The sequence below is a fragment of the Centruroides vittatus genome, unplaced genomic scaffold (assembly GCF_030686945.1).
Source record: "Centruroides vittatus isolate TY-2023 unplaced genomic scaffold, ASM3068694v2 contig_391, whole genome shotgun sequence".
Lineage (NCBI taxonomy): Eukaryota > Metazoa > Arthropoda > Arachnida > Scorpiones > Buthidae > Centruroides > Centruroides vittatus.
In genome coordinates, this window is record NW_027122207.1 from 1,377,984 (window position 1) to 1,399,372 (window position 21,389).

Genomic DNA, 21,389 nt, shown 5'->3' on the forward strand with positions numbered 1-21,389 from the left:
AAGTCCTGTTAATTGACAAAGGACTAGTATACAAGATAAATTTTAAGATACTATTAATATTTTATAATAGTCATATTGAAGTATCTGATAAAAAGCGTTTTCTAAATATAATTTTTAGTATTAGGCAACTTTATATTAATTTTGGCATCATTTTCTCCACACGATGCCAGCAATAGAAATAACGATGGAAGACACTTTAAAATTACCTTAATTTTGAAATTAAAGTTATATTTATATCTAACAAATACGAATTGAAAATAGCTTTAGTGAATTTCAATAAATGATAAAATAGATATCAATTGATTTATAACTTATTATATTATTAAGGCATATTTTTACCTAAAAGAGCTAAGTAGAATGTTATAACTTAGAAATGGTAAATATTAATTCGCCTCTAATTATATTTCTCTTCTATTCTTTCTATATTTTTTATATTATTATATTATATGCACGCATATTATTAATTATGTTTCTTTATTTTTCTTATTCAAAAAAGAGAACATAATTAGGTAATAACCCTGATAGTATACAACTCCTAGACAAAAAATTAGAATATTAACCTAACTGAAAGTTTAGTGTACATTTTTCATGAACACACAGAGTACGAAACTTTTTTTGACTCTACGAAAACAATGTCTATGTACATTTATTATAACCATTAATCAGACAAATTAACTCAAACGTTTTTTTTTTTTTTGATACAAATGTAAATGAAATGACAAAAAAAAATAACGATTTGACCATGACAAAGATTAGAATATTAGCTAAATGTGGGTTAAATATGGAAAATGCAACAAAATAAACTTAATATTTTGGTGCGTCGCCTTTTGCCTTTATCAGTGCTCGCAATGTGTCGGGCATGGTGCGGATTAATGTTTCACATTCGTTTCTAGTGATGCACTTCCAGATGTGGCGAATGTACTGTATGTACAGTACGTCACTAGTTCCTCTTTAGAAGTTGATCATCGTTTTAATTAAATCGTCGTTTCATGACTCCCCACAAAATTTTAACGGGTTTAAGTCTGGGGAATTGCTTGGGCAAGGCAGGATTGCAATCTGTCGTTCTTGTAACCAACGTATCGTTGACTTCGCGGTATGAGAGGATGCTCCATCTTGTTGTAATAGAAATGTTTTCTCAATTAAATTCTCTGCCGATGGTATCATAAATGTCTCTAAGATGTCTTGATATGTCTGTGCATTGACACGTTCCCAAAGAATGCACAGTTGTCTTACGCCGTTAGCATTCGTGCATCCCCAGATCATGACAGATGATGCAAACTTCACGGATCTCCTCATACAGTCCTTTTCGAAGGCCTCTTTGGTTGTTCTCCATACACGTGGGCCTTAGTCACCACAGGAGAAACAAAGTAGGGATTCGTCACTGAAGAGAACGTTGTTCCAGTTGTCTTGTTCCACATGAGCCTCTCTCTGCACCATCTGACCCTCTCTTTATCGTTGCTTTTTCGTTAGAGATGGCTTCGTCTTGGGAACATGGAAGTTGAAGTGCAAGTCGTGCAACCTTTCGGCATGTGGTTCGGCTACTAACATTCACTCCAATTGCTCTGTATTGTGCATGCGAGTGTTTAACGGTCTTAAAGCGGTTTTGCATGACAATCCTTCTCGAGTTTCTCTCATCCCTCGCAGTCGTTGCTCGTTTACGTCCACATTTCTGGCGTTTATTAGTTAAAACTTGAACACGGTTTTCTTGTTTCAGTACTCTAGAGACTGTTGGCTGCGAACATTATATATAATTCGCAATTTATTCTTGTGATTTTCCTACTTTGTACAAGGCTATGATAATATCTTTAGTTTTGTCACTGATGTCGCGCTTACGGCCCATGTTGTACTCTTATACAGCTCTGCTCAGCAATATGGAAGTTTGCATTATAACATAGCTTTTTATGGGTGTTTGTTTGGCTGTTTTTGCTATTATTCTAATTTTTTGTCATGGTCAAACTGTTATTCTATTTTTTTGTCATTTCATTTACATTTGTAACAAAAAAAAGTTTGAGTTAATTTGTTTGATTACTGGGTATAATAAATATACATAGACATTGTTTATGTAGAGTCAAAAAAAGTTTCGTACTCTGTGTTGTTCATGAGAAAATGTACACTAAACTTTCAATTAGATGAATATTCTAATTTTTTGTCTAGGAGTTGTATTACAGTACAAAATATACTTAACTTTTAACAAATTTGATCAAATTAATTATAATTAAAATTAATCTTTAAATTGAAAAAATGAATATTAATTTATTTTTTATAATTTTTATTGTTTTTAACTAAAAAATATGAATATTTAATCAGTTTTATTTAATATTTACCATGAATATAATAGTTAGTCGAAAAACATTTTTAGCTATTGTAACTTAACATTATTCGAAAATTTAAAGAAGGAAAAGCAATATATTATAATGCAAAATGAATTATTTATAGACTTAAAATTTAAATAACTATACGACATGCAATATTTGTAATGTATAAAGTTCAATACTACACACATTATAAAAAATTATTCGGTATTATATTTTTCATATTAAATTTTGAAAATAAATGTATATCGATTCTGGTATATTTCGTGCGTTAAAATTTATTAAAAACCTCTTAGGCGTTTCTCTAGAAACATCAATAATTTATGTGACGTCAATTTCAAAAATCTTTATGTGTTTAGAAAGTAGAAAGGAAGGTATCGTTTCGCAAAGGGTTAATAATGGCCGACACGAAAACAAATCCTCCCGTAAAACAAAATAAGGTAAAGGTCTCATTATAATCTAATTTTTTAAAAACTCTCGGTTATTGATAATGTCTATAAATATTATATTATTGTTTTCATACTTATTTATTCATGTAAACTACTGTTCAATTAATTTTAATATTAAATAATCATAGTGTAAGGGAATACTTAATTTCTGCACTCGACATCAGTATATGAACGATTTTAATGATTATTTCTAAATCTACCTTAGAATATGTGAAGAATTGTTAAAGTCGCACGTCTTTACTCCTAACAAATGCTTTTAAAATATTAATGAAATTAATTATGAAACTAAAATTGCAAATTCTGTCGAAATTTAAATTTGTTAATTTATTTATAGCATTGTTTTTCATCCTTTATTTACCCTAAACATCATATTAAAACTTGATATGATAATAAGTGTGGATGAAGGATACCTAATTCATTTGTCCTAAATTACATTTTTAAAGACATAAATTGTCATATACAAAGAAGTATTGATGATAAATATACGATTTGGATTCAAAAATGCCAACAGTGTTGAAACACAATAGGTCAACTCCATTCGATAATGATATCCGATATACAATATAAACACTTTATACTACAGCATTATTACATATTAATCAATATCAATTATTTTTCATTAAATTTATATTATGAAAAATATAATTATGTATTTAATCTATATTTATTTTTGACGTCAGTAATAATTTATAACATCAACTCTTGATCCAGCGATTACAAAATTTCGAATTAAGAATTTTATTTTGTATAATTTTATGGTGTAAAAATTAAGCATTTTACGAAAGTTAATCGATTTTGTCGACTTAAATCTTCTTTAATATACCTCTGTCGAATTTTTTTAATCATTATTATACTGTCATCCACGAAATAACGCCGTTAAAGTTGTCCCTTTTTATGTTTAGTACGTACATTTTTTTATTACTCTAATAGTATAATTCATATATAACACGCTACAAATTTCCAATTTTTCAATTTAAAAATTTATACCATTGAGAAACATTCATCCTGTAGTATTCTAAGTAAAAAAATGTTCTGATATAACCTTTTAAAATTAATTATTCTATTAAAAAATTCTTTAAAACTTCTAGATTTTGTGGATGGCGGAGTTATTAAGTTAGTCTGGATTAAAGAGTAATATCAATTAATACTTAACTTATAGTATTTAATATATATTATGTAGTTTATATACAGTATGTATCCGTTCATTTATTCTATAGTAGTTTTCGATATTCTATCCATTAAATAGTACAGTATTTCTCGTACAGTTTCGTTATTAGTTTTCACAATTTAACTGAGCTTTCAAGGTGAATAATCATAATAATAATTTATAAATTATACATAAACCAAACTTAGAAGCTGGTTCGTTTTCACCTGTCGGTTTCCGATAGTAGTGTTGAATAATTTTCGTATAATTTCGTAATACAGTAAAGAAATTAATATAACACAATGTACAGTAATTACATAACAAATTATTATTTTTATATTTTTTGTATTCCATATTGTTATTTTATACGCCAGAATTATAGAAACATGAACATAGACACATTATTATTTTAATTCTGTATTTTTTTCAATGTTATTTTAATTATTTAACTCGATTTACTGAAGTAAATACTGTAGTTAGTTAATATTTAAATCTGGCATATAATTTAATTTAAATGCGTAAAAAAAATATTTAAAACTTTCAATTTGAATTTTACTTTTTAATAATTTTTTTAAATTGAAACATAAAGCTCTAAAAGTCAAAAATAGATATATTGTTTTCCTGTTGGCTTTTCGCTGTGTGTAAAGAAAATCGATTCAAATAAAAAATAAATTGCTTTACATGCTAAATTTAGATAATGTTTAAAACAAATATTTTTCAACAAAAGAATTTGTTTTGATAAATCAATAACTGAAAGATTACACATAAATTTCAAATTATAATAATATTTTGAAATATTTTTAATGTAATTGGTAAGTTGTAAATGATTTTAATCTATTAATTCAGGTTTGTGAGGTTTTTTTCCCTCTATAAATATCATTTCATCATATATAAAAATTGATTTAAAATATTCTAGCAATTTTTTTCTACGGAAAGTATTTTAAAGTAAACTTATCGATACTTTATTTCATTTAAAAAGATTTTTGTTACGCTTTTTACTTTCTCGCAGTGGCGTGCCGTGACATTTGGTGATAGGGAAGCTGTGTTTCTGTAAGAAGCCGACTTCCAGGGGCAATCAGTTAATTGCGCGCGTCAATGATGGCTTAGGGTCCATTCGTACGTGCGTTGTGGCAGAAGAGACGTATCTGACAAAAACCGACAAAAAAAAAAAAAAAAAAAAAAAACATAAAATAAACATATACTATGTACAAAATAGTTTGCTTTAGGACAATCAGCCATTCGGACATCCTGAGCGTCGATGTGGTTCTTTGATGATCGATCGAAGGTGGCCCCGGGACAGTGGCGTTGACAAGTCTGTAGGGCACGGGGAGACTTCCTCTGTTGGTGTCGGGGACACGGTCTAAGTCCGAAGTGGCACGGGTTACAGGTTGGCACAATAGACGAGAAACTGTTTTTATTTATTTATTTATTTATTTATTTTTTTTTTTTGCGCGTTGACACACGGCATTTTGGTTATTCGGAACATTAACCGAGTGCTAGGTGTCCTCGATTGTCGGAGATTATATCAATCTCTGTTCTTTCTTTCATCCATTTTGATTGGTCGTTCTCCCTCAATCACGCATCCCGAGTGGTTGGTCCCTGGTTACTAAGTGTAACGAGACTCTTACCTGGAGCCGGAGAAAAGTCAAAATAAAAGATGAATTCGATCTTCCACCGATCATAGGACGACTTCCTTCCGCGATTTATGATTTCTGCCTGGCAGTTTGATATAAACAATGGGTGTCCGACTACAAACGACTTTTACCTATGTCTTTTTAAACTAATAAATTTTTCTCTAAATTAATTACTTTATCATAAAGTCGCTGGTCGTCGACTCCATCAACGTATTCGAAAGCTTTTTTTCTATCGAAAGCAATGCTAGCGACCACAATTTTTCCTCCGACCGAGTGTTCCTGGCCAATGTATGAATTTGCTTCGTGGTCGAAAAACTGCGCTCAACAGCCCCACCGGTAGATGGTACCGTAAATATTAATGATATTATATCATATAATTCTTTTAGTACGTCTTTGTTCGGATCGACATTAATTATAATATTTTTATGTTTACGAGTTACTTGTCAATATAGTCGGGACACGAATATAAATACTGTATTGCAATTCGCTACGTAATTTAGATATATCACAAAATTTCCCATAAAATTTACTTAATTCAAAGAATTAAAACACGCTTGGAAAAATTGTTTTTCGTAATATTAAAATTATTAACATCTAAAAGTGATAAAAATTCTAAAGATTTTATGTCAATATAATAACAGTATAATTAAAAGAAAATTATAATCAAATATAACTTTGCAAAAAAAGTACATAAAAATAACATTGAATACTCTTTACTTTTTAAATCTTAACCCTTTCCCGGCCAGGGTACCGATCTATCGTTACCCTATTCGTTTAGCAAAACGGCCAGGGTACCGATTGATCGTTACCCTGTTAACAATCGATTTTTATAAAATTTATCGACAACAGATGTCAGCACTTGACGGCATCGTCTTGTTTATCGTTCATTCTACATATTTTTGTCCAGGTGGTGTTTTGTCGACTTAAAAAATTTTAATTATCGGTTATTTTTTCTTAATTTTTCATTTTCTGATAATTTTTTATTTCATTTTTAGCATATTCATGCAATAATATTGCTATAATAAGTTGATTTATGCTATAATAAGTTTATTCAGCTATAATATGTTAATATATCGTAAATATTTAAGTTATGACCTTCAGTTCTGATATTTTATATATTTTTTTTAATTTTTAATTTTTAATTTTTTTTTAAATCTAAAATATTAGCAAATGTTACATCTATTGCTATTGGTAATCGTATGTTTATTACAAAAATATATAGTCTTGTTTGATATGAAATGAATAAAGTATATTAGTTAATTATGTTAGATGAAAGCAGAATAAAGTTCAGATTTCAAACAAATGTTTGATATAATGTGCGATAATTTCACAACGAATAAACGTACGTGCATAAATGTAATATCAAACTGTACAGAACAATATTCTACGTCATTCTGGCTCAGTGACAATAAGAATAAAGTAACCAGACAATGTTAATTTTGACAAAAAGTAACAAATTTTCAAGTTTGAATGTCAATTATCATATATTATTTTTTTTTCTCATAAATTTTTCAAACAAACTTTATTGAAAAATGTCGTATTTAAAACTAACTATATTGATAAATATATGTGATTTTTTTCATATGAATCAAATAATAATTTAATTTTTGGTGAATTTTTAAAATAATATTGCCTGATTTACCTATTTTGACCTTGGCCGTTTTACAAAATAAGGGGGCGTGGCAGACGGCAGGGAAAGGGTTAAACAATTCACTTAGTCAGATAGCTCCCTGCCAGTGGCTAAGGGATAGAATCGTTGGAAGCGTTATACGTGTGTAACTTCCACCAGCTAAACCGGGTGAGGTTGGTGCTCTGTAAAGCGCACGCGCCAATGCCCTCTGGCTGCTTTACACCATTCAGTTATTCTCGCCGTGGAAGCTGTCTCGTAAGCGCTTCCATTCCGCCACTGATATTCAAATATACAATAGCAATCTTATCGTTTTTTTTCACATGTAGTATAGAAATTTGTAATAAGACACATAATGCAGTTATAATAAAATATTAATTTTAATTAATTCAAAGTACGTTAAAATAAGAAAGTTTATATTTTAGAAACTACAAGGGAAGGTGGAAGCGGCGCTTCCACCTCTTCCAATGACGGTACGCCACTGCTTTCTCGGTTGTTATATATAACAGAGGAAAAGTATGGCGATCGGTCAAACAATGAACACATCCCCAAATTTTTACATTTTTGGATTCGGGACCTCGAAACGTAAAGAAATGCGAAAAATTCGGGAGGGAAGTAATTTCTGTATGTATGAGTGTGTGAGGGGCACGATTTTGTTTACTCTCTTTGAATAACTACTGTGTTTTTTGTCGAAAATTTCTGAAATTTTGCAAGGAGGTTTGTTTATTAGGGGACTGATTCTATTAAATTTTGGTAAATAAAGGTCGAGGGGGTGGGGAGATAAAGGGTTGTGTGTATCTCCAGTAGGGTCAAATTTAATTACGATTTTACTCGTTATTAGCATTTACAATTTTTTATAAAACCCATCCCTATTCTCAAAGTAAGGTTTTTGCCATTTTATAATAATTAAGAATATAAAAAGTTTTAAATAATATATAATAATAATAATCAAGCTTTTTATTTCTTGGCGTTAACGTGGAATTAAATAAAAACATACTTCAAAATAAGAAGATGGCGCCACCAAATGTTACTGGGAAAGTTAAGCAACTTCTTGCTGGATTTTTAGAATTGTTTTAAGATTAAAAAATTATAATAGCTTTGATTTTCAGCATTTACGCATTATAACTTAATATACCGGTATATACTTACTGCTATTAATTATGCTTTGTACTGTACATAAGAAAAAGTACTATAAATATATATATTTACAGTTAATTAAATATATTCTCTTATCTAATTATGAATTTCGAATTAGATTGAATGGATTGGATTGGCTTTTTTATGTGAGACTTTCTCGTATGTAAATTATATTATAGCCTAAATTTTGTCTCGGAGATCTGATTCATAAAAGAATCGAACCAGGATTTTTTTCGGGATTGGGAATGACTTCTCGATTGGAAAATACAGTAAGCCCTGGATTAAACAGACTAATCAGGGGAAAGGGTGTCCGCTATTGCCGAAATTCTATTAAATTGAATGTGCTTTAAAACTATATTAATAACGAAAATATTTAAGGTGTTACAATATTATTGTGATGTATAAATATGAATAAAATATTAGTAGCGTTATATGTACTGTACATTGATTAATTTATACACGGTTCGCTTTAATCCAACTTTAGCATGTTCTATTCACAAATAAAAAGGTTTTAAATTTTTCTGTCGGACAAATTTTTTGCCCGTTAAATTCCGAAGTCTGTTAAATCGGGGCTTGTTAAATCAAGGGTTTACTATAAGATATTTAATGTATGGTAATAACTTTCTAATAGTTTGTATGCGGTTCAAATTCGAACTATAAGATTTTTTTACGTGGCTTTCAATGAATTCTCATAAAATATGTTTCCAAATATGTTTAGTGAGATAAATATGAATCTAAAAACTCTGGACTTCCATTATTTTATAAGATTTTTCCCAGATAATCCTCGGAATAATAGATTAAGTTTAGAGTAAGAAACTAGCATGGTTTGAATGTCAGCTTCATCGAATTCAGAAAAAGATGAACCGTAATGTCAGAATTTTTATGTTAATAAATGTGATATTTAACAGTATGAATTATAATAATAATCGACTAGCGTGAGAGCAATATAAATATATCGTGCAAATAGTAAACCATACATTGTGTAAATCTTGATCGACCTTGGTTTTATCGACATACATTGTTTCGAAAACAATTTTGTGATAAAATTATTGTAGGAATCCGTAAATAAACTGATATTGAAACTTAAAACGGAAAAAATGAACAAATGACAATATATTTCTTACAAAAATGTGAGTGTGATTTAGCATCACTCCAGATCATGGGCAAAAATCAATTTAGAACTATTCATAACTTTATGACCTCAGCTCAGAAATAAAATTCATTCTTAGAATAGGTAGCTAAAATATATTATAAGAATGCTTATATAAAGAAATTCTGAAATAAGAAATTTTTCAACGATTTGGAGAATATTCGTACATGTATAGTAATAATCAAGCTTTTTATTTCTTGGCGTTAACGTGGAATTAAATAAAAACATACTTCAAAATAAGAAGACAAAATAAAGCTACAGCAAATCTATAATTTACTCAATAAAATAGTATTATGTAATCATTATTAGTTGTTTGTGAATGTGCGGTGCAATTTGTTAAATGTATTGATACTATAGTACGGGTAGTTTTGTTTTAATGTATAATTTATAGATTCCAAAATTTTTAAGAAAAATAAGAATATAGTACAGTAGAATTCTGTTATTGTAATAATAGATGTCGTTAAGAGTTGGCCAATGTTATCCGAAACATGCTCAAAATATATGTTAATTGGCAAAACTTCACTTGGCATGATCAGAGTTTCGGTTATAGTTGCCATTATCTTTAGGCAAACAAATGTTTCAAGGTTTATTTTTGTGCGAAAGCCATCGTTTATCATTTGGCCATTTTGTTCTAGCTTAAAAATCATTATGGTGGCTCCTGAAAGTAATAGTTGAATCAAATGTTATTTATTCTTGAAAAAGGAAGTTATATTACTTGTGGAAAAATGTTTAAATTTTTGATTTTTTCAAATAAAATTATAAATAATTTAAAATTCAATTCGTTGATAAAACTTATAAATACAGTAGAATATAATTTTACGTTTGTACGGACTTTTGTTTTGGCGAATAAATAGTTAGATATACAGGCAATGACATGTTACACTCTCATGTCTCGTGTTTTGTTGACGTTACAAGGATTAAGCCTAGTAATATATCTTATGCATGTAAAATAGCTTTACTATAAAAAATAAATGTAACTGTGAGACATTTATCTGGTGTACTTTAAATATTGAAAAAGTTTTTACTACTTAAATCTATCAAAACAGAAAAAATAATTCGGTACTATGCGATTCCAGTTTACATAGGTTTTACTGTATTTTTACTTTCCCTGCTCTGCTATAACAGAGGGAAGTATGACGATCGGTCATACTTCCCCGTAAACTTGAAAGAACATGCATGTTCCTTCGAATTTACGGTATGGATGTCACGCCCTGTATATGCAGTTTATCTATACTGTGAACTTGAAACTAAGGAACCAAAATGGCGACTCCATAAGGAACTGTGAGAGTATAAAACGTGAGAACGAGTGGACACGTAGAACTTTAGTGATTCTTCGAAGGGACAAGTTTAGAACAAGCGTGCTTGATAGAGCAGACGCTTAGCAGGGGAAATCCACTGATCTCAATAGGGACTAGACAAAGACAACTATCCAAATTAACAAGATAACCCTTTAATTTTCCTGAGAACATACAGTACTTCTAGGAAAAAAACACAGGAATGTACGGAGCCCGACAATCCAATATACCGAATATCGTTAACATCAAATCTCCCGACAATATACTGCTCAAAATTCCCGTAACGTGAGGACATAAAACATACCGACAAATGAGTTCGAAGTGCACCTCTTCCTTTTCTTCGCACCGGGCAGAAAACAGTTCGAAATTCAAAATCTCCACACTGACTTGGTTTCACTGTCTTTACTTTTCCACTTCCCGACTATTTTTCCCCGCACTTTCACACACCACCACCACTTTGCTTCTCTGTCCTCTCTCCACTTCCGTTCTGACCTCTCCCTGAGACACACCCTCCAATAAAACTCGAACCCTCAGTTACACACCCATCATCACTGGGCATAGCGGCTTTAAACACTACCTTAAACGTTTCTTAAACAAAGGCGACGGAATGTGATTGCAAGAGGGGAAAAGAAACACCAGAACATATACTGTTCCACTGCCCAGTGTACTCTACCCACCCAGCTGAAAAGCGTCATGTACTCCCAAGGGTTCCATTGGCCCTGTCGGAATAAGGACTTTCTCTTCAACAAGAAAACAACAACTGCCTTCAAGACCTTCATCTACAACACGGGGATCACATCTGCGAACTTTCATCCTAGTACTAACCAGAGCTCCAGTAGGCGTCCCTCCTCTGATCCTGCCACATAGATCTACACGCGACTTTTTGTAATCCTGAGCCAGTAGTAAGTCCGATACGGCACCCAGGACCTTCCCGAGATGGGAACTTGTCAGCAAAGGTTGTAGCGAATGCTTGCCTTTCGTGTATTGTCGTGATATTATTCTGTTATGTCGAGCCCTGGGGCTCTCACCGGATGTTCGTCTTTGCACCCGCGTTCGGCTTCTTCAAGGCTTGCTCATTGTGTTCGGTTCATCGGGACCGAGTGTTCTGTCGGGCTCTGTTCCCCCACATTGGGGATGTTATGTTCTCATCTGGAGGGTTGTCCATCACGCGACCTTTCTTGTACCCCTGAACCTGTAGTATGTCCTACGTGGTACTCAGAGTTCCCCAAGACAGTGATTCGTCGGTTTATGTTCGCCCGCCACCCGTGCTTTACTCGAAATTCCATGTAACGGCGTTTGCTTCGTTGTGTTCTTTGTCCACTCCGATTTGGTGTTTGTGTGTTACCGCTCCTTTGAAGGAGCATTTTGTTCTTGTTTTAGATAAGCATACTGTAATTGTCGGGTTTCATCTGTCACCTCCAATTTGGAGCACCCACACTGTTCTCTGCGGGCCTAGGCCCACGTTCTGTAAAAGCTTATCTTGGCATTACTTATCTTTGCCCGGTACTGACCGCTCATGGCCGTCTCTTCACACTTTTCTATCATCCTTGTCCCATCTTCCCTCCCCCCCTCTTCCTCTTCTCACTTCTCTTCTAAGGCTAAGCCATAGGTACGGCCTTCTAAACTTTTATAGTAGTAGTAGTTACACACCCAGAATTACACAACTCCTCTCCACGGAGACGGACCCACCACGTGGCGAAGGGGGGAAAGAAAAGACGTAAGGCACAGAATATTGGTTTCTTGACCTTGTGTTTATAGACCTTGCTAAAAGAAACTACTTAAGCAGTGTGAAATGAAACAATTTTTATTTAAGAAATTGAATTCAACAGTTTTCGTCATCAGAAACGTCTTACGATTGCATAAATAACTTCAACCTTACCCCGACAGTTTCTGTTTTATGTGTGGGAAGTTCAACAACAAAAACGAAACAATGCATTTCTAACAGAAAAGGCGCATTTTTTCGTATTTTGGTTTAAAAATTTAGACTGAAAACAAATATTGGGCTTCTTGTCATATGTTGTGCACAGTGTGCTGTTTATTTGAGAGGTTGGTTAGATGGCATGACCATTTCTATGCTATTTGCATAGAAATGGTGCATGCCATCTAACAATTTGCGATGATTTGGTGAGACAAAACATATAACACAGGTTATTGCTTTTACAGGATCTTTGATTTTCAAGCAGAAATAAAGCGTAAAATTTCATATCGTAATCAGTAGGAGTTGCTAGGGGAGGGTTGTCCGCCCGGCGGCATTCTTTTGGGGACGGCACTCTTAATCTACGCAATGAAAAGGAAACTTGTTTTTTGTGATGCAAAGTATCTATTGTAATGAGAAGTGAAATGAAAGGCTTTTTTGTCGGGACAATCCAAGGATACAGGATGCCATACACAAGTTTATTTTTTCACGAAAAGTGATGTCGAAATACTGTATATTCCCTTGAAAATGGTCTTATTGATACCTATTTAACCACTTAATTTGCTTAATTATTAATAACATTGGAAATAGCGTTTAATGTTTTTTCCTATAGCTATACATCATTTTCACTTTCTCTCTAACAAGTAAGTATGTTTGATGTGTATTATGTTGTGTTTTCGTAGGGGCGGAAAAGTCATGGACTGACCCAGGCGGCACAAACCCTAGCTACGCTACTGATCGTAATTTATTTTCTGTAAGTTAAGAATAAGAATTGAAGATAAACCTCGTTTGATTATTTAGCCGAATTTGAAGACCTAATTCATGATGTTAAATTTTTCTAAAACTCAGCTAAGGTATTGGGATTGAGGTTACAAGAATGAAAGTTATTCGCTCCTGAGAGTCCTGATACAATGCATTTATTTAAAGTAATCATCAGACAGATCTCTCGTAATACATAATGGAAAAATACCTTTTTTCCATGAATATCGATGGATTGATGTTAGCTTCGAGTTAAAAGCACAATCCTGATGAATGGCGTCTCTTTATCGATTCTTCAAAACTATGCCTTTAAACTTTCCTCCTACTTATAGAGAATATTTATCCATCAATTTATATTGGCCCCACAGTTCATATGAAGGAAACTCATAAACACATGGCACGACTACTTGAAAACATTTAATATAAAAAGTATTGTTGGTATGTTCGTGCTGATCTCAAAGTTATAGCTGTCTTACTTGGTATACAACAGGGATACACAAAATACTGATATTTGCGGATGGGCAGTAGAGCAAGAGCTTTGCACTAGCTTATCAAGTATTGGCCACTCAGGGAGCAAAATGTATCAGGCGAATAAAATTGCAGTTCGTCACACATTAGCCCAATTCAATAAAATTTTACTTCCTCCATTGGATATAAATTGGTCTTAATGAAAAACTTTGTAAAATCAATGGAAAACAAGGTCCAGACATTTTATATTTAAAACAAAAATTTCACCATTTAAGCGACACTAAAATTAAATTAAGAGTGCTTTTAGGTGTCAAATTAATTTGTTGAGAGAAACAAAGAATTTGAAAAGTCCTTAAAGACAGAGAACTCGCAGCATGAAGTAGTTTCAATGCTGTACCACAAAACTTTCTACGAAATAGAAACTCCGAAAACTACAAAAACTTGTAAATGTTCTTTAATTAAATCATATCAATCCTTAGGCACGAACGCAAGTTTGAAAATATACTTCCTTCATTTTCACGTAAGCTTTTTTAGTTTTGGCTACGTCAGCAATGGACATGGGAAACCTTCGCAAAATGTTTTCAAGGCGAATGGAGTGACGAAATATTGTCTGACTATTGCTGGACATTGATTTCAGATTTCAAAAGTAACACCATGTAAACGAAAAACGACAAGAAAAACTTTTTAAACCGTAATATACAATTGTATCTTTTATTTATTACCAATAAAATTAATAATAAACAACTTGGCTTTTATTTTTTTATCCTGACATGATAGAAATATTTTGTTAGTTTAAACATGAGAAAAAACAGATAAAACAAAATTATGTACAGTAAGCGTACATAAGATTAAGAAAAATTATGGAAGTTAAAATTTGTTGTTTAGTATAATTATATGCGTGTATAGAATTATCACATTGATTTTTATCTTTTACAAAACATTAATATCTTTTGTATTGTTAATAATTTTCTTGCTAATTAATAATAAAAAATTGAGTTTAGATTTATATTTGAAAATTCAAATTATTCCAGAATTTAATAGGTTGTTTTTTTTTCATTTCAGACAAATAATGTACAAAAGATAACAGGAGGAAGTAAGTCTATCAAAATTTTAGATCTATTTATTTTATTTTCTACTTTAGAACTCTTTTTACTAAGTAATGAATATTTCTATTTATTAAGTTAATGATATTTTCGAATCTGTATATTTTTAAAATAAAAAAGAAAGCTTTAACATACAAGATATTTTTCTTTAACTTGGAGTTTAAAAATTATATAACTTTGTAAATAATCTTTGAAAAATCCTTAACTAATAAATTTTTTTTAAAATGAGATACAAAGTAATCGTTAATCTTACATATGAAGATATTAGGAGTAACTATATAATTCTCGTCACTTCGCGATGCTCTCCGAAATTTATAATAATTTTTTATGTAAACAATATTAGTTTTTACATATATTGAACTGCATAACTAAATAATAACAGAAATTTAATAAATAGCTGCTTATGTCCGTGTCGCTCGAACTTTTCAGGGGATGGGGAATTGGTGAAGCTGAGTTCGAAGAGGCTGATAAAACAATAGTCTTAGTAACTGAAATGTATATTTATTGACGTCAGTATATAATAAAACTCCAAACACACACACACAAAAAAAAAAATGCTCTGGCTAAAGTTAACAGAGGATGGGACTCCATGTTTGTCCCATAGATTTAACATCGTACCTTCGTACCTTTGCCACGCTTGAAACCTTGGATCTTTCTCAAATCTCTCTTCGGAAGAGTCATCTACAAGACAGCTTTGATATCTGAAGCGTGTTTTTATTCCCAGCCGTCTATTCAAAAGATGTAATGGTAACACAGCAAAAAATACCATATAAAATAATGCAGAACAAATTAATGAACATGTTTAAAAATAAGTGGATGGCATTTGTTATCGGTTACTAGGTTCTGGAATAATATTCAATTTAATCCGTATTTTATTTATGATTTGAAGATAGTTAACCTAAATATTAAATAATCTGAAGATTGTTCATTTTAATATGGTATTTACAAGTATAAAAACTAATATAACATTTACAAGTATGGCAATTAATTTGTTTAATTATTGTTTAAAACTTAATTATTATTATTATTTATTGATATCCTGTAATAATATGCTGTATTAACACTATTGCCATTTTCCCAATAAAGCACTTAAAAAGTTTTAAAAATGTAAATGAATATAATGGAAAGTGAAATTTTGTATTGTTCCTTTGTAGGAAAAAACAATAAAATACAAAGCAAACAATTTATAATACTTTATGCTATTTTTTTTTTTTTTTTTAGAAATATTACTGAAAAATTACCTGGAATATATCGGGAGTATTTTAATAAGTTATTTCCTACGCAAAGTTTATCCATATTCTCAGAGAATTAAACTTTTATTTAAAATCTACAGTAGGCCCTATATTAGGATTAATGTTACACAACACAGAATGTTTGTAATAAAATAACGCGAAAAGTGAATATCGAGAATAGAAAAATGAAACAGATTAATGTAATAAGTATAATGTATAATTAATAAGTATAAGTATATTGTATAATAAGTATAATTACAGTTTAATGTATAATTCTTAAGAAATTCATCGGGAATCTGAAAAAAGTATATGCCAAGTTAAGAGGCTTGCTTTAATTTTTTCTATTGATAATTGGCTTGTCTAGTTGAATGCATGTCGGACGAGGAACGATATCGTAATCTGAATTATATATGAAAGAATCACAAGTGTGTTTTGATCGAATTCAAGTTTGAATCCTTTATAGAAATCTCACGACATTTACTATATAGTAGACTATTTATACAACTTAAAAGAAGAACCCATTAAATTAATAAACTCACTACTTAAACTGATGTTATATTCCTAGAAGTGGACACGTTTAACTACATAAGTTAGTATTGTGTGAGATGGCTAACAAAAATTACGACATTTTATACCGTCATAATAGTTTGTATGACTTCCTATTTTATATTGCTATAAAATAACTATTCGTAAATCAAAGTATACGCGAATACATCTTCTAAATACAGTACGAGAAAATATAATATTCTGTAATTGAAAGCATCAGCACATTAAAATAAATTACACATGGCCGAGTTTTCTTGGCCTTACACTTTAAGTCACATTTAATGTGTTTAATTGATAAATTCAGATAACAATTTGACATGAAATAGACTAATCAAAATAATTTGCTATTTTAAAATTTTTTATTAGACTTTTCTACTGAAGAAGAACCTTCTCTTGTATGGAGATTGGGATTGGCTAGTCCGGCGGACGCATATTCTTCTCTGAATAATGCTCCTCAAAAGTAAGACTTCATTTTCACTTTAAAATATATTTCTCGTAAACAGGTTTATAAACTTACAAAACATTATTTTAAAAATTTGGCAGGTTCGTAGAAACCCGGACGCAACTTCCCAAACCTCCGAGTTACGATCCGACGGAAGAACAACTAATGGCCATGATTGAAAAGGAATACGCATAATTGTTTTTTCTCGAGCGGAAATGATTTCTAATATTAGATTTTTTGACTTAAAACGAAAAAGTCCTGTCAAAAAAATATTTGGTATGAATCTGTGTTGTCTACTCGATAGAAGAGAATTATTTTTCTCTGTTTCTTGATATTAATAAATTTTATAAATCGGATCGTTTAAATTATTGATCTTACTACAGAGCAAAAGATTTATAAAAATAACTAAATATTAAACCATTTCGCTGGAAAATGTAGTTGGTCTATTCCTTCAGTGAAGGATCTTCCCTATTCGATTAGTTATATCTTCCAACTTTTGAAATGTATTGTTTAACTATCTCCTTAACCGACTGTTGATTTCTCTATACAGTCAAACCTGTTTTTGTGCGGTCTTTTTTCTGTGCGATTTTTATTTGTGCGATTTTTTTTGTGCGGTATATGAAAATTTCAATCAAATTGGAACATAATTGACTCCTGTAAAATTTTTAAAAACTCTATTGGTTGTTTTCTATGACATCAGCAGGTTTTTTCATTTTTTATTCAGTAAAATTTTTTTCTCATACGTTTATTTCGGTGCCCTCTTATTTTAATAGCATAAAAACCATAAATATTATGTTATATTTGAACAGATGCGGTAAGTTAGCTCCCTTCCAGCTTTAGACTGCAGGTGTGAAATTTCACGCCTTGTTAAATGAAATAACACTTCCTGCAGCTATATTTATCAAATAAAATCATTATTTAACGATTATTTTTAACTTTTTAATGTTAGATTCGTATTTAAGTGGAAATAATTAATTAATATAAAAATTAAAATTCTTAGAGGATTTTTCCCCATTAGGTGTTGCAGACAAAGGCCCAAGGAGTTAAAAAAGCAATTCCTAGTTATTTCGTACGGTTTCGAGTTATTTTCTACGTTAGACTTTTTTTATGCGGTCCCTATCCCCCGCATAAAAACAGGTTTGACTGTATATAAAAATTTTCTTTTATTTTATGGATCATTAAATGTATATAGATAAAACAAGAAATAAATATATTGTATTCTATAATGAATTTTATTTACTTTCAACATTCTTTTAAATATATTCCTCTTATTGCTTAGAGAACAGAAAAAGTAGCCTTTTATTCATGTCGATCACGGATTCGTGATGCAAATTTGTAGAAACGGATTGGTTTCGAGCCTGAATTATTCAGAACAGAAGACACGCGCTTCGGTTGTCCAGTTATCATTTCTCGTTACTCCAGAAAAAATATTTAAAATATTTGCTTTAGATATAAAGGAAAGTACACCCAATTTTTGTTTTTTACGCTGTAGAATTTAACGTGTAAAAACAAAATTGCATCCCCCAAAATTTCTGGGTAAAAGAAAGTGTAAAAAAGATACTGTCCGTATGGAAAAATTGGAAGATTAGTTCCAGACTTTAAAAACCAGTAAAAAGTAATACGATAAACCAATTAATACAATAGATTGTATTGATATTTAAACAAAATATTTTCTTTATTTCTTTATATTTAACTAGCTGTTACCCACGACTTTGCCCGAGCAGATTTTGCAAGCAAACACCATTTATATTGTATTTCAACAACCAAAGTAATTGTTATATAACACCTACCGCTGAGAATGATGAGGATTGCTGAGAATCAAACGAACTGCTCTCAATTCGATCAATTTTCTGGAACGTTTACCATCGTTCTATAATCGAACCAATATGCAATAACAAATTCGAATTTAAAACTGTTCGAACATTTGGTTAAAAAATTGAAATATATAAAAATATTTATAACAATATCTGAAATGTTATCAATTTAATACACCTAAGTATTTAATGAAGACTAAGCGTAGTTGAAAACAAAAAAACCGCATCTAAAATAGTATAGTAGAAGCCGTTCTTCAGGTTAAGCCTTAATCCTCTCTCTCTCCCCCGCGGGAGAATTTCCAAAAATCCCTTGTTAGTGTGCGTTTTTATAACGTACTGTACCCTGTGTATCAAATTTCATCTCTAGGTTCAGCGGTTTGCTCTGGGCGATGATGAATCAATCATTCAGTCAGTCAAGACAAGTAATTTTATATATTTAAATAATAACTTAGTTATATTTAAACTATACGTTTTATTTCAATTTTAGTTACTAAATCATAGGAACAGCGGCGGCCTTAATGATTGCGAGGCTTCGGGCAGCAGATCTTTGCGAGGCCCTTGTCCTTTGTGCAAAGTATGTGAATTGAAAATAGATATTTCTTATGATTGACGAGAAATGCAAAAGTTATAAATAAATAAATTTAGAGTTTTAAAATATTATATTAGAAGATTTATAAAAGTTAACAGTCATAAAGACGACAAATTAGTAATGATGATAAACTAAGGTACAGTACATAAATGCCTTAAAAGATATAACGCAGGAATTTAAAAATGATGTTTGCGACTTATAACTAATAGCTAAGGATGAAATAAAAAGTTTTAAATATAAACTTTTTTCTACTCGAGTTGTTGCGCGAGACCCCTGCAAGAGTGAGGCCCCACGCGATTGCCCTGCTCGCCACCCCCTAAGGCCGCCACTGCATAGGAAGGACGATTGTCACTTATCAGCAGAATTTCATAAATGTGAATTACTTGTAATTGCATAAATATTAATTTCATTTTATTTTATTTTTTTGACTTTTTCAATTAAATACCAAAATGCCGCTAGCTTAATGATAGCCTGTGGTTTTTCCAACAGCTGTGTTTCCTCTCCAGTCTGTCGTAACATCCGATTTTTACCTACTATATTGATTGCTTACGATTCCTGTTGAACTAAAAATGCATCATTCATTAAATGGACAGGAAATCAGTATATATCATCATCCCTCAGGCCTTAGAGATACTTTACAACAAGGCTGTCCAACTCGCGACCCCGCATATGTCCCAGCGCTGTAATGAATACAACCTAACATAAAATCATAAACTTCCTTAAAACATTGAGATCTTTATGTACTTATTTTTAAATTTTTTAAAATTCGCGCGGCGTGTAATACTCTTTTATTAAAAGAATTGTCACAAGATGTCTTTAGTACACATTTAGGGTCTTTAAGAATATACATTCGACGCGTTTCCTAGTAAAGATGCTTTGTTAAAAGACAGTTAAACTATTTCCACTTTAAGTTAGCCGCTGCAGGCTAGTGAAGAAAAGGTTCAAAAGTGCTGAAAACAGAAGTTAAGATGGCTGCCACCCTAAATTATATGCATATGACGTGCTGTATCTCAAATGAAAATATTTGGCTAATTTGTGCCAAAATGGGCTACCTTTTTTTAAGTTTAGCGCATAAAATATTGTGAGACCGCGGATTTTAGCGGGAAAATCTGTGTAAATGAAAGAAAACTTTCATTTTTTTTTCTTACAAATTAGTGCAAACAATCCCCGAAAGAAACAATTCTCGCGGAGAAACGGATCAGAGGTCTCCGTTACTATCAACAGTTAGGTGGAAAAGTTGACACTTGACTGTCAAGAATTCGCAAGTCATTGTCAACAACCGACAGCTTCCCACACTAACTCTATAAAAGCTCGCGCAACCGGAACTTTGCGCGCGCGCATAAGAAGTTATTATTGTACTTGTGTCAGTCTCCATGCCCAGGAACGAAGTCCCGTCGGAGAGGACCTACGAGAAACTCTTCCACATCGTCAGCGACCGCCATACATCGAATTATATCGTCCAATCTCACACCCAGATTGTATTTTGTTAGGACCCTTGTAAACTTTCTCTCCCGCAACGCCAATAGGCTTAACGCATAGCCGTCTTAGTTAGAATCTGTAACTTGCATATAGTTGCATTCAGGCGTATGCTAACCGCATTTACTCTCATAGTATATAGTAGAATAGCCTTGTAACCAATTTTGTAGTAATCTAGTTAATCAATAAATGTTTTATTTGTTAACCTGTCTCCTGTCAATCAAAGACGCATCGACTTACCGACGCACATCCCCACTCACTTTGTTTTTGCCCTCCTAGCCATCCGAAACGACAACG

The 21,389-nt window shown here is 31.6% G+C and overlaps 1 protein-coding gene across 1 annotated transcript in view; it reads left to right on the forward strand.

Annotated features, from left to right (window-relative positions):
* The window catches only part of LOC136975939 (uncharacterized), a 63,161-nt gene extending 45,365 nt beyond the window's left edge, over positions 1–17,796 (forward strand). Inside the window, exons 4-6 of the mRNA XM_067271110.1 lie at positions 14,953–14,983; positions 17,138–17,231; positions 17,315–17,796. Coding sequence (XP_067127211.1) covers positions 14,953–14,983; positions 17,138–17,231; positions 17,315–17,408 — 219 coding nt within the window. The 3' untranslated portion in view covers positions 17,409–17,796. The remainder of the gene's footprint in view (positions 1–14,952; positions 14,984–17,137; positions 17,232–17,314) is intronic.
* Positions 17,797–21,389: the final 3,593 nt, after the last annotated feature.